The sequence below is a fragment of the Sinocyclocheilus rhinocerous genome, unplaced genomic scaffold (assembly GCF_001515625.1).
Source record: "Sinocyclocheilus rhinocerous isolate Xijiao unplaced genomic scaffold, SAMN03320098_v1.1 scaffold1270, whole genome shotgun sequence".
NCBI lineage: Eukaryota > Metazoa > Chordata > Actinopteri > Cypriniformes > Cyprinidae > Sinocyclocheilus > Sinocyclocheilus rhinocerous.
Genome location: NW_015665029.1, coordinates 270,895 through 288,712, shown reverse-complemented (window position 1 = coordinate 288,712; position 17,818 = coordinate 270,895). Strand labels below are relative to the sequence as shown.

The 17,818-nt window shown below is 38.3% G+C and overlaps 2 protein-coding genes across 5 annotated transcripts in view; both read left to right on the top strand.

Annotated features, from left to right (window-relative positions):
- The first annotated feature begins 1,387 nt into the window (after positions 1-1,387).
- hnrnpl2 (heterogeneous nuclear ribonucleoprotein L2) lies at positions 1,388-13,113 on the top strand. Of its 3 annotated transcripts, XM_016541956.1 has the most exons (14): positions 1,388-1,515; positions 2,059-2,177; positions 2,271-2,508; positions 2,629-2,714; positions 3,721-3,817; positions 4,319-4,391; positions 8,311-8,343; positions 9,087-9,155; positions 9,390-9,646; positions 9,732-9,853; positions 11,128-11,329; positions 11,416-11,473; positions 11,637-11,741; positions 12,690-13,113. In XM_016541956.1, the coding sequence occupies exons 1-14, from the start codon at positions 1,429-1,431 to the stop codon at positions 12,746-12,748; spliced, it is 1,605 nt and encodes a 534-aa protein (XP_016397442.1). In that variant the 5' UTR covers positions 1,388-1,428; the 3' UTR covers positions 12,749-13,113. The 3 variants fall into 3 exon arrangements, with proteins under 3 accessions (XP_016397442.1, XP_016397443.1, XP_016397444.1); XM_016541957.1 differs by lacking the exon at positions 8,311-8,343; XM_016541958.1 differs by lacking the exons at positions 8,311-8,343; positions 9,087-9,155.
- A 1,377-nt stretch (positions 13,114-14,490) lies between these two features.
- Positions 14,491-17,818, top strand: part of LOC107730989 (coiled-coil-helix-coiled-coil-helix domain-containing protein 2-like) — a 7,712-nt gene continuing 4,384 nt past the window's right edge. Inside the window, exons 1-2 of one of the 2 annotated variants that reach the window (XM_016541949.1) lie at positions 14,491-14,707; positions 15,995-16,256. In XM_016541949.1, the coding sequence (XP_016397435.1) occupies positions 14,661-14,707; positions 15,995-16,256 (309 nt within the window). In that variant the 5' untranslated portion in view covers positions 14,491-14,660. The remainder of the gene's footprint in view (positions 14,708-15,994; positions 16,257-17,818) is intronic. The other variant, XM_016541951.1, reaches the window with a different exon arrangement.

Here is a 17,818-nt window from a genome sequence, read left to right as displayed (position 1 = left end):
GGCCCCCTAAAATGCTTTTTATAGGCGAGATGCCTGTTCAGTGCGGACGCACAAGTGGTTGCTGTGGTGTTCATTACCACGACAACCGTCTGTGCGTCCGCGTTGAACGTGCTTCTTAGCAAAAGTAGGGCGATGTAGAAAATGGGGACGGAATCCCGGAATCTATTCATAAAAACGGAATTTACTGTGTAACGCGGAATGTGACGGAATGAACGGCGCAGACGCGCGTTTCGTTTGCTAGTTTGCTATTTAAGCACGCGCAACGCTCGCGGTTGTCGTCTGTAGTAGCTAAATAGTATTTTTGCCATTTAATATTCACATACACTAGTCCATATCGCGGTTTGATTGAAGTGTACTGAATTGCATTTGATTTATTCATTCAATATTTGACGAATTCCGTGACATTGCTCGTTACACAGTAAACTTCTGTTGTGTAGCATTTTGAATGTACAAAAATTAAAGGGTTTGTTTAATTTTCATTGGAATAAAAGATAGATTAATGTTTTTGCCTTCATTTGATTACCAGAAAAATGAAAATACACAACACAGAATTTCTAAAAAATAAGTAAATAAAATTTAAATAAAAATTTCATAGGGCCCTATTATTGTATACATATTAATAAATTAAGTTGTTTTATGAATTCAATTAATTAGATATGTTTTTGATTAAACCATTAAAATGGAATACAGAAAAATTCAAATGGAAAGCACAGAATTTGGGCCCTAAGAATGTAATTTTTGTTAAACTTTTAATAAAATAATCCTTAAGCATGTAAATTTATCATTTCCTTCAGTTTAATTTAAATGTGCAATTAAAATAAATAAAAAATAAATGTATATTTTAAAGTTAAGAATTAGAATTGCGTTGTGTAGACAATTGCATAGTGAAAATTACCCCAAGGTTCATCCTGAAATGCGAGGCAAATTTTGGATCACAATAATTAGGAACCACAGTTTGCACAAATCCCTTCACTCAAATTGGGATGTTCTCTTCTATTCTGGAGGGCAAGGGCAGTGACTGTAACATCGAGCGTATTTTTCAGTATTAAACACGTATTTATACCGATTTCATCAGGCTCCGAAAATTCTTCAAAAAGAACACAAAGAATGGCCTTCTCAGCTGCCATAGCTGCAACTCTTGCGTCATCAGAACAGAGTGTTCAACGCATCACCGTTTCCGTTTAAAAAACGTTATGCACCGTTTTGTCGGGGCTGAATGCAGGCCTGTTCTAAATGACTACTGTAGTGTCCAATCATTGACCTCCGCGTGGTGCCTCGCTGTTTTTATTGGACTACAGTGGTGATTGACAGTTCCTGTCCGCCAGTAATATCGCCGGTTCTTCTCCGGAAGGCGTCACCCCCGCCTGTCCCATTTTCTGTAGTTTTCGTCCATTTCATTTTGATGCGCGTGAATCGTAACGGGACAACATGGCAACGCAGACGGCCCGCTACTACAGCGAAAGCGGCAGAGCAACAAAACGCCAGAAAACGGAAAACGAGGGGGGAATGGCGACCGTAAGACAAACCTTTGCTTACACACTATCAGTTATTTTATTACGGACTTTATATGACTTATCTTTATCTAGCTAGCTGGCTAAAATAGCACTAGTTAGCAAACAAGCTAACCAAACAATTGAGCTACAACACACTGATTTTTCTGCACCAAAAGCATTACAAAAACACAAATATGAAACCATAAAATGATTATGTAGCGAATGTTTGATGTGTTAGTAAGAAATGCTTGTATTTTCCACGCCACACATAAAGCTATATTCTGAAAAGCTGCTGAATGAATGGGTAATGGCGCATGTAAAAGTAAACACATGAATTGTGCGTTATTAATCACAACGAGCGGGAAAAATATAACGTACATGACAATTAATACATATACATTTATAGAACGTACTCAATTTGTACACAGTAAGGACAATATACACCGCATGCACAAAGTGCGTGTTACACACAAATTGCAATGTTTGTATTTAGAATATTTTTCTTGTTATAAGTTATGAATACTTATTCCAGTTTACTGGACTAATGTGATTATTTATTTCATAGGAGGACTATGTTGATCCGCACAAAACCCTCCCCTCTCTTGTGGTGCATGTCCGAGGTTTAGTGGACGGAGTTTTGGAGGCCGACATTGTTGAAGCCCTGCAAGAGTTTGGAACCATCAGGTAACTTGTGCTACGTCTCCGTCGGTTGTGCCATACTGTAATTCTGCCTGTAGTGAAATGCATTGAGGATCATATCTCTCCATCTCTCTGCAGTTATGTTGTACTCATGCCTAAGAAGCGTCAAGCCCTTGTTGAATATGAAGATATGAATGGGTCTTGCAATGCTGTTACTTATGCCAACGACAACCAGATCTACATCGCCGGACATCCTGCGTTTGTAAACTACTCTACCAGCCAGAAGATATCCAGGCCGGGTGACCCTGATGATTCCCGCAGTGTTAATACTGTTTTGCTACTCACAATCATGAACCCCATTTATCCTGTTACCACGGTAATACCCACATCCACTGTGTAATATTATTGATGCTTTTTATTATACAAAATGAGATTTTGATGAAATCCGAGAGCTCTCTGACCCTCCATAGACACTAAAGTTCTTGTTGTTCTACAGGATGTTCTCTATACTATTTGCAACAACTGTGGTCCTGTTCAAAGAATCGTCATCTTTCGGAAGAATGGTGTCCAGGCCATGGTGGAATATCCTTTACTGTTTCAGACTGCAGATCAAAGCTGTTTGCTAGATTCTGCTAGCTGTAATTTGTGTTCATGAGTCATTACGCTCTTGTCAGTTAAGTCCACTTCTCATGTGGACCATGAATGTCTTACAAGCTTTGTAAGGAAGTTTCTGTCCAAACCAATTAACTTAAAGGGATAGTTCACCCAAAAATGAAAATAATATCATTCATTACTCACCCTCATGTCTTTCCAAGCCCGTAAGACCTTCGTTCATCTTCGGAACACAGATTAAGATATTTTTGTTGAAATCCAAGAGCTCTCTGACCCTCCATAGACAGCAAGGAAAACTACCACGATCAAGGCACAGAAAGGTAGTAAAGACATTATTGAAATAGTCCATGTGACATCAGGGGTTCAACCTTAATTTTACGAAGTTACAAGAGTACTTTTTGTGCGAAAAGAAAACTAAAATAACAACTTTATTCAACAATTCCTCTCCTCCGCGTCACCCTAGGGCACCATTTTGGAGAGTATCACGACGCATGCATGTGATTTTCCTGCATGTAAACAACGAATGCGCCTGGTGCAGCTGACGTTAAATACGCCTTGTTTACACTTAAAGGAGAGCATGCGCATATGTCGTGATACTCTCCAAAATGGTGCCCTAGGGAGAGAAAAAAGTACTCTCGTAGCTTCATAAAATTAAGGTTGAACCACTGATGTCACACGGACTATTTCAATAATGTCTTTATTACTTTTCTGTACGTTGATCGTGGTAGGACCCTTGCTGTCTACGGAGGATCAGAGAGCTCTTGGATTTCATCAGAAATATCTTAATCTGTGTTCCGAAGATGAACAAAGGTCTTACAGGTTTGGAATGACTTGAGGGTGAGTAATTAATGACAGAATTTTCATTTTTGGGTGAACTAACACTTTAAAGTATGTTGCCTTCCATGAATACTTTAAATAATAACCTCTGTAGTCAGGGAACACAAGATTACCTTTGTTTTTCTTTAATTCCTCACACATTTGATTCAGTTCAGAGTTCCCAAAGGGCCAAGGCCTCACTCAATGGGGCTGATATATACTCTGGCTGTTGCACGCTAAAGATCGAGTATGCCAAGGTGAGGTTCATCTAAATTTAATGGGTGATTAATGCTACAATAATTCACTCATTATTTTTCAGACATTTGACAATACTCTGTGCATTTTCTGAATGGCTTAAAAATGTGGTTTTAGAGGAACCATTTATTTTGTAAAAATAATTTTTAATTGTAAAAAATGTATAGCCTGAATGCACTGTAAGTCGCTTTGGATAAAAGCGTCTGCTAAATGCATAAATTATTATTATTATTATTATTAAATTAAATTATTATTATAAATAATTATTTATTTTGTAACCAGTTAGTAAAAATCTTGAAGCAAGAAGTAAAAAATGAGTAAAAAAAACCTAAAAGCTTAATTAATCAATGCACCAATATATAATAATAAACATACTAATGCATAATAATGAAATGATATTTATTGACATTTACCCACATATTTTAAGTAAATACTCTATCACCCAGCCCTACTCAAGCTGGTGGAAATATCATTTTTATTTAATTAACTTTTTTTACTCTTAGCCAACACGCCTTAATGTGTTCAAGAATGACCAGGACACATGGGACTACACCAATCCGAACCTGAGCAGCCAAGGTACCGTTTACTCTACATCTGCGCTGACATTTCTCTGCGCCCTTACTGCCACTGTGGGGAAAATAAGTGGGTGGGATTGGGACGTCTTAGAATCGCAGCAATGAATCCGCTGTTTCACCTCCCCTGTGCAGAGTGTTAGGCATACCATCGTCTACACCACGTTTTCTATGTTTTCGTGACTCTCTGAGGGGAAGGTAAAGCCGTATCCCTGTGGTCTTTAAGGCTTCCTCAGAATGTTTTCCTGCCGATATCTCACAAGCTTCCTTTTCCAGCAAAGCCTGTCACATGACAGTAGTGTGAGGGGCAAGTGGCTTACTGGGTTAGCACCATAGAGGCAGATTATCAGACACCTTTTACGATTAACATGAAACTACGTTTGCAACCCATTTTACTTTTTCAGGTGAAGTAATATTTAAGAAAAAAACTGGAGGGGGACTTGATTTAGTCTATTGGGAATTTATTAGACTCTTAAAAAAGTGTTTGAAAAATAATAGGGCTTGATGATGAAAGTCTTTTTTGAGCAGTGCTATATTGTGATATGTTGTTCTTTGGAATAACATGCATTGATTAATTGGCCGCCAATGGTGTGCCCAAAGAAATTCCTGTTGCAAACTAATTGCAGGTCAACGAACCAATGATCTTTTGAACAAGATGTTCTTTGGTGCTGGCCATTTGCCCCTCACATTCATGCGGTACATTTTAGAGACCAAAACGAAAGCACAGAACTTTCCAGAATATCAAGTGCAACAACAGAACACTTAATACATCTGGACACTGGGGGACATTTCCTAGATTTCACTGGAGACACAAGTGCCTCAGACTTCCACCACTGCACCAGTCATCAAACCACAACTGCCTCCTATACCTGTGAGAATATTTCTCCAGAAGGACAAACACTCATTTTACTTTCGTGAAACTGCAAGGCGTCCTGACAAACACCTGATAACGCAACATTTAGCATTCATCACCTCCTACAGAAATGACACTGCCAGCGAAGACATTGAAGGATTTGGGGTTGTCGGTGCAAGTAGTTATGGCTCCCACACCCATTCAACTTTCTCCCGTTGTTTCTTACGGGTCAAGAGCAAGACACACTCCACTGTGACACACCACCTTATCCTCACTGCTAACAAGGGATGATTTTGACACGCATCCTCAAGTGACACCACAACACAATGCAAACAGACCTCTTCTCTTCATTCATGTCAAACTGCTGATGTCCACAGCCTTCTCTGAACCTGTCTGTCTTTTCTGGGCTACGTCGTCTTTCTCTCTCGCCATGCCGATCGTTACAACACAAACCCAGACACCTACAAATCGACATGCCTGACTCTTCACTCGTCAACAGCTGATGACACTAAACCACTCGAGACATCGAAGACACTGCAGACAACATTTTGACAAGCAGACGCACTGACATGCAGACAGCCGACACATCAAGTTTTTTTTTTTTACTCCGTTAAGCCCTGACATTCTGCCCTGGAGGCTGGTGTTTCAGATACGCTCTCTTCCCCCAACATGTCCTCTAGTCCTTCCCTTTCACGATTCCTCCTCTCTCTTTCTGTCAATATGTGACATATTTTCCCTTTTTTTCCAGTCGTTGACTACTGTGTAACACCTTCCGTATGATGCAGGTTGGCTTTGTGTCTCTAGTGGAAGTACCAGTCAGTCTGAATTGGGCATAAATTGCTCCAGCTTTTCAACCACCATGGGAAAGACAGGCACTGAAATGAGAATACGGCGTGTGTGCTGGCATCAGTGGAGCATTGAAACCCATCTGAAACAAGGAAGAGTACTTGGGAAATCAGTGGAATGGACTGGTGGGGGGAAGAAATGGAAAGTTCTTAAGTGCGATATGGAGGGCGATGCCATGAAGACCCTCAACGGTGGCTAATTTACGGCATGTTCTACTTGCCCCATCCTTCAACCCCCAACCCTTGCGTTTGTACTGTAAGTAACCCCAGGCTTCTGTTGTCTTGGAGTGATACGCTTCTAGTCTAATGTTTCATGGGGGTGTTTGACCAAATGTTTGATTAACTTGATCTTTTCCTCTCCAGTTGAGTGTTGTGTTTTTTTGTCTTCCTCATTGGGCTACCAATTGATGTAGATCAGCAAGGTGCATTAAAATGTGTATTCCTGGGATGGGTTGTTCTTCTGTGAGCAACATTATTATACTTGTGATCTTCAGAGATGTTTTGCGTGATTAGTACCCCTTTTCCACCGACGGGGCGCTAGTTCCCATCGCTGGCACCATTTTGTGTGTTTACACTAATAATATGGCCCGCTATGCCACTAAAGCCCAAAATATACTTGAGTTTTATGCATTCACTAGAGTGTGCGTACAGTGTTCAGTGTGAATTTCTTCATCACTGTAATACTGTATGTGTGTATAGCTTTTCTAACCATGCATATGTTAAAGGGTTAGTTGTTGCGCATGCGCCGGTGAGTCTCGTGAAAACCAATGTTTGTTAACAGGAGCAAAGGAAGCAAAGTTTCCTTACTTTAGCAAAGGAAAACCAGTCTCCTCTTGGCTTATATCAAAATCCTCTGACAATGTTCTTTACAAATCCTCGTTTTGTACCTCTAATTAGTGACCGTTGTTTTGTTTTGATCTCTCCGCTGCGGTTACGCGTTTGTCACTTCTGAGCGGCGCATGCGCAACACCGACCTCATACGCCATCCGCCCGGAGCTGCTTCCGTGTACAACAGTGAGCGCAAGCTAGATTAAATTGATTATTACATTTTAAATATGGTTATTTTTCTTACAAAAACGCATCGATTCGCTACATGAGGACTTTGTTCACCCCCCGGAGCCGTTTGAGACACTTTTTTTTTTATGGATGGGTGCTTTTTATTTGATGTCTTGCGGACTGTTTAACTACAACACCCGCTGACTGCAATGATAGAGCTTGGAATAGCCAGGACAATTTTTAATATAACTCCGACTGGATTCGTCTGAAAGAAGAAAGTCATATACACCTAGGATGCCTTGAGGGTGAGTAATTTATGGGCTAATTTTCATTTTTGACTGAACTAACCCTTTAAGTTCTCATATGCGGCAAAAAAGTTTGCATTAAAAAGTTGCTCCACAAGGTGGCAACACTGTTTTGTAATTACAAAAAAAAAACAAGGAAAGAAATGGATGCGGTGGAACAACAATCTACAGCAAATGCAAGCAACAGTATACAGCTGCATTGACAAGTACAAAGACATTTTATCGGTCATAAATTCTGGAGAGAAATTGCGCAGACAATGGACCGTGATGAAACTTTACTGTGCGATTGCCCATGCTGTCAAATGGAGTATACTTTGAAATGCTGTGTTTGGCTGTACGCATACGCTGAGCTTTCGCTTTAAAGCTGAAGTATTCTTTGGGCTTCGAATCATTGGTTGAGGGATGAGATAATCTCCGTACCATGTAAACGTTTTCAAAACAGCTAATCAGTCTGTCTAATGTAAAACAGAACTAGATCGCACAAACGAAATTATCACGTTTCTAAATTTCCCGAGCTGCCCAACTACTTCAATTTTTTTAATATAATTAAATAAGCTTTTGGCAATTACATCAAAGCTAGCTTGTGATTACATAGTCACAGAATTGCTTTAAATATAAAAGTGTATTTTCAAAAGTAGTAAGTACCACTTGAAAGCAAAAGACGTAATTTGCCATATTAGTTTGCGGTGAAGTGATATAGTCAGTAAAAATGTGAGTCCATTTTGAGACCCAGCTGAACACAATCACCAGCACCATTTTGGTGGTAAAGGGGGTATAGGAGAAGAGAGGCCTGCCATCATTTTCAGTTGTGTCTTTTGTAAATAGCAATGTTAATAAAGGCATGGTGCCCTAAGCATTTAAGATCCTATATCGAGTAAGAAACCTGTTGTGAGATTGATGTTTGCACTGTGTGTACCTGAACAGGTGCAGATGCTGATGGCAATGGGGGCAATCAAGGTGTGTGTCTGCAGTAGACATTCTGTCCTCCCCCACCCACACACTCCCAAACATAATATATGACATAATTACATTGTCACAGCCAACACAGCAGGTTGTTCGGGGCCAGTACACCCCCAAAAGAAAGCCTGTATGTTTATTAGCCAGCTGGCTGTGATAGACAGGTTTGTAAGTGGTAATTTCATAGGTCAATCTCACGAAACCTGACGTAACATGACATTTCACCCTGAAATTAAAAGAATGAAACCCTGTAATTATCATTAATATAAACATCCCCACCTCAATTACAAGTCTCATTACTGTAATTCAAAAAGACTATACTGCTGTAAATGTATCGTAGTATTTTTAAGCCCCATTGCAGTATTTTTATACAAAAGGACTAAAGATGTTCAGACATTATGATAATGACAGTTTAAGGAGAAAATGGGCTTGATTTGTCATAAAAATGTTACCATACAAAATTCAGTGATTTAAAAGTAGGTTTCATTTTCTTTACGCAAATGTACCTGTTTTTTGGGGGTGAAATGTAACCCTAATATTATCGGCCCTTTTTTCTGGTATCTTATGTGTCCCCTTCTCTGCTGAACTGAAAGCTCATGCCAATCACATTAACATTCACAAAGTCAGTGTCCTGTCCTGTCGCCTCTCAGCGAACTCATCTTTCCCTCTCTCTCTCTCGTCCTCTCTCTTTTTGGCCCCTCCCCCTTTCCTATCTTGGCCCTCTTCCTTCTCTCGCCTCTCAGATATGAACGCCAACCCCAACAAGCGCCAGAGGCAGCCGGCTCTGCTGGGAGACCACCCTCCAGAGTATGGTAAGGCTTGCAGGGGCACACGCGTTAACACATTTGCCTCATTTGCTCGCAAACAGGGGAGTGAATGTTAAAACGACAACAAATTGGGGTGCTTTTATCACAGTGGCAGCAAGATGGTCCTGTGTTGACGTTAAAATTTAAACTGAAGTGAAGAATGTGTAAAATGTTTGTTTACCCCATCCTACCCACAACGCCCACCCCAACGCGGTCTGTTTGTCGTTTGTGTATTCTCAGGAGGTTATCACGGATACCAAGACGAGAGCTACAGCGGATCCTATGAAGGCCGACGGATGGGGCCGCCCATGGGTGGTCCAAGGCGTGGTGGAACCAGTCAGCGTTACGGTGCACAGTACGGCCCCCCACCTCCGCCCCCCGGTGAATATGGCGCACATGCAGACTCACCAGTGATCATGGTGTATGGCCTGGATCCCTCAAAAATAAACGCAGACAGGGTCTTCAACATCTTCTGCCTGTATGGAAATGTTGAACGGGTATGTAGAACGGCTAAAAGTAAGTTGGATACTGCCAAAATGCACACAACTTTATCTGAAATCCACTTTTCCCCTTTTAATGTAGGTGAAATTCATGAAGAGCAAGCCTGGAGCTGCTATGGTGGAGATGGGAGACTGCTATGCTGTGGATCGTGCCATCTCACATCTCAACAACAACTTCCTGTTCAATCAGAAGCTCAATGTTTGGTAATTGTTGCAATCGTTCCAATTGGAGTTTTTTGAAATTTTGTAATAATAGCAGCCTGATTGTCTGTGATTCATTATATAGTGTTTAATAGAAGAAAATAAGATTCGGATATTTTGAATATATTTGTGACAGCTTTGCTATATATTATGTTTAACCATTAACTCTTTCCCCGCCATTGACGAGTTATCTCGTCTTTTACAAGAAAACGCATCACCGCCAAAGACGAGTTTTTACGGCTTTTCGTGTTCTCACTGTTATACACTCGGGGGCACTTTAAAAAACACATATAAAAGTGTCTCTTTGAATACAGAAGTTAACTCTTTCCCCGCCATTGACGAGTTATCTCGTCTTTTACAAGAAAACGCTTCCCCGCCAAAGACAAGTTTTTACGGCTTTTCGTGTTCTCACTGTTATACACTCGGGGGCACCCTTACACATCTTCTGAACGAGTACAAAACCTCCAGAACAAAAACACACGTGAACAGGACGGAGAAACGAGCGATCTCTTATGTAAACGGATGCATATGTAAAATAATGCAATCATCAGCAATAGACAGCATATAAATGAAAACTGCGGAATGTTACAGAGTAAAATGTTGATCCAGGAAGTGGTATATGTCTGTGCAAGCTTTGGAGGTGTTGATGGAAGCGATTTACTGGATTTATGCTTTGATAATCGTACTGAATATTATCCAGATGTAGTTTTTAAAAAAAAAAAATTATTTTCTCACCGTTTTGCTCAAAATTATGCATTATTTATGAAACCTACCTATATTCAAGTGTTGATAAAAAAAAGAATACTTTAAGCTAGAATAATTCAGATTTTTTTTTTGTTTAAAAGTAGAGGCTCTGATCTTTATTTTGGTGTATTGCATTTTGAAATATTCATACAGCAAAAATTTCTGGAGGCCATCAAATTTTAGTGAAAATCATCAAAATCGCTGGCGGTGGCTGGCAACTTTTTTCAAAAATGCTGGCGGGGAAAGAGTTAAAGGCATTAAAAATGCTTCCATTGTGTTAAAATACTTAGTTTTGTCTAATTATTTTCATTGAGATTTTTTTTTAACACTACAGTAAAAGAATTTGAATGAAATCAAAGTGTTAAAATAGTTTTGTCTAATTATTTACGTAAAAAAATGTTAACATTACGGGAATATAAGAATTCGAAGGGAATCAAAGTAAAACGCAAATTTAATTTTATTTATTTTTTTTTTTAAATATGACTTCATATGTGTACATACGGTTTGATCAGTTGTTTTCTTCGTTGTGTCAGTGTGTCTAAGCAGCAGGCCATCATGCCCGGTCAGTCCTATGAGCTGGAAGACGGGACCAGCAGCTTCAAAGACTTTCACGGGAGCAGAAATAACCGTTTCTCCTCTCCAGAGCAGGCAGCAAAGAACCGCATTCAGCATCCCAGCAACGTCCTACACTTCTTCAACGCAGCACCCGAGGCTTCACCAGACTCCTTTACCAGGGTCAGTTCACATTACAGATAGTCAGGACCTTTCTTGTCACATAATGTTATTCGATGTGTACATTTACAACCTTCATCTGTTTTCAGGTCTGTGAAGAACTTGGGGTAAAGAGCCCTTCCAATGTCAAACTTTTTGCAGCTAAAGGTATGTGAAAACGTACGGTCTTTAACTGATGTGTGGTAAATAACGGCATAGAAAGCCAAACTCAGCATGAAATAATTTAAAGTGTGCCCTATTAACTGGTAATGTCATCCATGCCCCTTCATTATTGTAATGCGTCCAGTGCCTCTTTTTCTTTAATGAATAGGTTCCACATCAGAGAGGAGTTCGTCAGGGCTTCTGGACTGGGAGTCTGTTAATGACGCCATGGAAGCTCTTGCTATGATGAACCATTACCAGATGAAAAACCCCAGTAAGTGACTTCATCCGTTTTAGATTTTGTTGGCATTAATTGGTTGTGTCACTGTTTCCAACAAAATTAAAGTGAATTTAATAAATAAAAAGGTATGTGTGTATGTATTTGGCTGCTAGGGGTGGGCAATATGACCAATATTTTGCTGACCAAATTTCATGGTATGAGAAATTGATATCACTGTAACTAATATATATATATATATATACACACACACACACACATATATATATATATATATATACACACATACACACATATATATATATATATATATATATATAGATATAGATATAGTTCTTTTAATTTTGTTATTAAAAAGAAGAACAAAAGCAATTTACAAACAATAGGACAAATACAATAGAACAAAAATACTAATTAAACATTTTTCAGATACAGTAGGTTTTATTCAGTGTGATGTAAGAAATAATATAGAAGTTGAATAATCAAGTGTAAACCTAACGCTGCATAGTCTTCACTGTATGAATCACATATAAATTGATTCTTATTAAAGATACAAATTATTTAGTCGAGCAGTGAGTGATTTTTCTGGGTTTTGTTGTTTGATTAATATTCATGACACAGACAGCAGCATTTAAATTAGGCTGCTGTCCCTTTTAAGACCGAATGCACAGATCCAATATACAGATAAATGTTTTTTACCCAGCTGTTTACTTTTACTTAAGACATAACCTACTGTGTTCACGTGAAGACTGCACATTTTGACAGCTGTCTATTTGCCCGTTCAAACACAATAAGCTGCAAAAGAGAACTGAATTTGTGATGACGTGATGTCAAATACGCCGTTTTTAATTTTACAGGACAGTTGTAATTTGCAACAGTAATGTGTATATCTCTGTTCTTACTTGGCCACACTTTTCCCAGCGCACACAGCTTGAATGTTAGAAAATGTGGACTTATCCTTTGTTTTTCTGTTTCTCTCTGCAGGTGGCCCATACCCATATACACTCAAGCTGTGCTTCTCTACTGCACAGCATGCAAACTGAACAGCATCATCGTCATCGCTCACCCCATCACTTCACCTTCCTGCTACTTTATTGTCCTTAATGGCTCATTTGTGTGAGTGGGTGTGCAGACGTGTTGAGTTAATCTTATGTTGATTGAGCCGCAACACAAGCTGAGAGTAAAACTGACTGAACTCATTGCTTTTAAAGGAAGAGGAGAGTTGAAACGCTTTTGTACCAGTATTTTGTTTTTTTTACAGTTTTGTTCTTTTCCTTATTTTTTTTTTTTTTTATTGCTTACAATGATTGACTGTTAGCTGTGGGCTCAGCACCTCACTTTTAGAAATGTCACTCTGTAAAGAAGACTGCATTTTTTTTTTGACTAAAATAAAAATAGTGATAATGGGTCTCTGTTGTTATTGCTTTTGCAAGGTAGCAATTGTGACTCGTGTTTTAAAATGTTTTTTTTTTTCTTTCTTTCAAAAGCTGCCTGGATGTTATTGCCCAGTGTATATTTGGAATCTGGAAAATAAAATGTAATCAGTTTAATAAAGAAATAATCTGCGTATTCAAAAATGGCTATTGCCGCTTGGTCGGAGCTTACACATGCGTATATTGCGGGGTTCCAAGAGTCAAGGAAATATTAGACTGTTTTAAAATTGTGATTTCCAGGCTTAGAAAACTCACAGAAATGTAACCGATATTTCTATAGTCAAGGTAAATTTCTCTTGATAGTCCTGTGCAAGGCCTAGAAACCCAAATAATCCAATGAGATGCTTTCAAATCAAATGAATAAGAAGTTATACAGTAATAGAGAAGGTCATGGAAGTTTCGTTAAATCACGATGCAAAAAAATGACAAAATCTAAAATGACAAAACTATGATGGGCTGATGTCTAGCCAATTACAGGGGTCATAACACGAAAAGGCAGATTTTAATAACAGTGTACTATAAAATTGGTAATTTTTTTTTCTGTACTGTGCTGTTTTATATAGGTGTCTGAATATAATTTGAATACTTGCAAAATAATACTAAAAGTTAAAAAGCTTCAGTCACAGTTAAGTAAAGGAAGAAACAGAATAAATGATATTAGTACTAAACAAGAATTATGTATTATATGCATTGTACATAATATAGATTTTTCACATTTTAAAATCCCTCTGACTTGTGCTTCTTAAAATGTAATAATTATGAGCAAATAAATTACGAGCAAAACACTATCAACGCTAATACATTTTGCATTTCATTGTTGAAAATATCTTATACAAACTATAAAATTAGTATTAAAAATATAATCGTAATAAGTTTTATTTAAAGGTGCAGTGTGTAAATTGTAGCGGCATCTAGCGGTCAGATTGCGAATTGCAACCAACGGCTCAGTCCCCCGCTCACCCCTCCCTTTAGAGAAGCTACGTTTACTTATATTTACTTCATTAATTAATAAATCGATGTTATTGCGAATATTAATGTACTTGTTCATCATTGTGTCAGTGTTTTATTCGCAAGAACAACAAAGTGACGAAACGCGCTGTGTAGAGCAGTTTGTCCGTTTAGGGCTACTGTAGAAACATGGCGGCGACTTCACTGTAAGGGGACCCGCGGTGTATGTAGATATAAATTGCTCAATCTAAGGTACTAAAAACATAACGGTTCATTAAGTAAGGTCTTTATACATTTCTGAAAACATAGTTATGTATATTATATTGCATTTCTGTCAATAGATCGATGTAAATATTACACATTGCACCTTTAAGTGAAGATAAACGGCATATTCCGGAAGTACAGCATGCGCATGAGTGGATGTCAAACGTTATGATGTAATACGCTAGAAAGTTCCCCGGATTATAAGTACAGTGCGAAGGTCAGTAGCGCACTGACAGTATAGTAATATTAAGACAACAGAATTTTTTGCGAGTCTCGGATCTTTTTCTGGAATTAGTCATTAATTAGCAACATGCCAAGAGGAAGCCGAAGCAGAACTTCGAGGATGAGTCCTCCAAGGTGGGTTAAGAGTGATTATCATGAGCTATGTGCCAGTGCTAGTCATGCGTCAGTTACGGTAACGTACTTAACCAACCGTTTAAATCAGGAACAAACTTCTTTACCATCACTGACGGCTACAGCTTCAGCAGACAAAGTCTCTTAATGTCTCTTTAAGCATATTACCGTAGTTATTAGCAATAGTGATGGTGATTGTAGAGGACATACATAGCCTACATTTATATGAACATGAGTGTGTATGAACGATGCGGCTTTGGATAATATTGGTTTACAATATCAAATCTAATACAATCTATAACATTGTTAATTATTCTCTGCTCTGAAATGTTTCTTTAAGCAGTATTTGGTGTAAAACAGACGCATGCTTGGGTTTTGTGTAGAAATGCACTGTTATGAAAATGCAGTGGTTTTATAATCCTAGAATTCTTTAAAAGTGTATTAAATTATTTTTGTTTTAATTTTTTATTCGTAAAACTTCCAGGCTTTAGTGAAATTAGAAAAATTATTCAGGTTTTCAAATATTAATATTGAACATTAGATGAGAAGTAAATTGTATCTAAAAAGAAAAAGGAAATTAACAGGCATCAGTAAATATTTATTAATTGTTGTATGTACAATATCTACTGACAAATATCTAAAATAAATAAATATTTCATCGAAAACCCATACTGTACCCATATGTACCCATATTTTTCGAAATTGAGATCTATACATCATCTGAAAGCTGAATAAATAAACTTTCCATTGATGTATGGTGTGTTAGGATAGGACAATATTTGGTTGAGATACAACTATTTGAAAATCTGGAATCTGAGGGTGCAAAAAAATCAAAATATTGAGAAAATCGCCTTTAAAGTTGTCCAAATGAAGTTCTTAGCGATGCATATTACTAATCAAAACTGAAGTTTTGATATATTTACAGTAGGAAATTTACAAAATATCTTCATGGAACATGATCTTTACTTAATATCCCAATGATTTTTGGTATAAAAGAAAAATCGATAATGTTGACCCATGCAATGTATTTTTGGTTATTGCTACAATTATACCCGTGCTACTTATGACTGGTTTTGTGGTCCATGGTCACATATGTATTGTGTATCAGTCACTATTTGTCCTGTATAGCAACCACCTAGAACCCCCTAGCAACCATATAGGAACAACAGTCATAAAAAAACATCAAATACTGATGGATAACCAAAATCTGTCATGGAAATCCATTAGCGTGTGAACCTTGTATTAAGAGATCTTACTGTACAGGTAGATGATGGTGTGTTTTCACTCTAGTTACTCCTCCCCATCACCTCCACCAATGGCTAGAGCAGCTCCTCCACGCTCATACGCCCCAGCGCCCGCTTCTCCTCCACCATCGGCGGTGGCGGCTCCTGCTGCTGCTCCCCGTCAGCCGGGGATGTTCGCTCAGATGGCGTCCACCGCGGCGGGCGTTGCGGTCGGCTCTGCTGTCGGACACACGATAGGTCACGCCATGACCGGCGGCTTCAGCGGAGGTGGACACTCAGAGGCTGCCAGGCCTGATGTCACCTATCAGGTAAACACAAAGCCAAACTACCTGTTTGAATAGTTACGCTCAGCTCTCCCTTGAGAAAAGGTAGTACACTTTTGCAACTTGTCACAGAAATAATGTACTTTAGAACTGCAAATTGATGTTTTTGGACACTTCATTGTTTTAATTAGCGTTTTAAAAGTAGGATTTAGGTACTTCTTCATATGTCATTACACAATTCCTTCTATTGTCTTCTATGGAGATATTGTACTGCTAAATGTACTGACAAGCATTTAAGGTAAAGTATACTTTAATGTCATTTCTATTGACCTACAGAAGGTTCAAACGCCCACTGCTGCTCCAGAAGGAAAAACGATGCATTAAGGGCCATTAAGGGTGCAAACTTTTGAACAGAATGAAGATGTGTAAATTTGTATTATTTTGCCTAAATATCAGTTTTATAATTTTTTTTTATTTAGTACTGCCCTTCAGAAGCTGCAGAAGATACTTGCATGTTTCCCAGAAGACAAAATAAGTTAAATTGACCCTGATCTTCAAATTCAAAAAGTTTTCACCCCCCAGCTCTTAATGCATGGTTTTTCCTTCTGGAGCATCTGAACCTTCTGTAATAGTTGCATATGAGTCCCTCGGTTGTCCTCAGTGTGAAAAGATGGATCTCAAAATCATACAGTCATTGTTGGAAAGGGTTCAAATACACAAAAATGCTGAAAAATCTAAGAATTTGTGGGACCTGAAGGATTTTTCTGAAGAACAGGAGGCAGTTTAACTGTTCAGGACAAACAAGGGACTCATGAACAACTATCACTAAACAAAAAACACAGCTGTGGGTCATTCAGGTAACAACACAGTTTTAAGAATCAAGGGGATGTAAACTTTTGAACGGGGTCATTTTTATAAATGTAACTATTATTTTCTCTTGTGGACTATATGTAAACCTCTTTTATGTGAAATAACTTATTCAGGTCAGTACTAAATAAACAATAACATGCATTTTGTATGATCCCTCTTATTTTGGTAAAATTAACATTTTGCCGATTCTGCAAGGTGTATGTAAACCTTTGAGTTCAATTGTATGTCGTATCTAAATATATTTGAAGTTTAGTACATTTCAAATATATTAACTGAAAAAGTAATAACGTTAGTTACAATTATTAGCTTAGTATGTTGGTCAACAAATCAAAATAAGTGTATGACATGAAATGTAATTTTTTGTTTTTTTTATGTGCACTTTTTAAAGCTGTACTTAAGTGTGTTAGTCTCTCTTTAAAGGGATAGTTCACCCAAAAATGAAAATTTGATGTTTATCTGCTTACCCCCAGGGCATCCAAGATGTAGGTGACTCTGTTTCTTCAGTAGAACACAAACGAAGATTTTTAACTGAAACCGTTGCAGTCTGTCAGTCTTATAATGGAAGTGAATGGGAGTCACGGCTTTGACATGAAACATACACAAACAAAACCAAATTAAACCCTGCGGCTCGTGACGATACACTGATGTGTAAAGACACGAAAACGATCGGTCTGTGCAAGAAACTGAACAGTATTTATATCGATTTTTACAGCCGGTGCCTGACACGCCTTATTCTT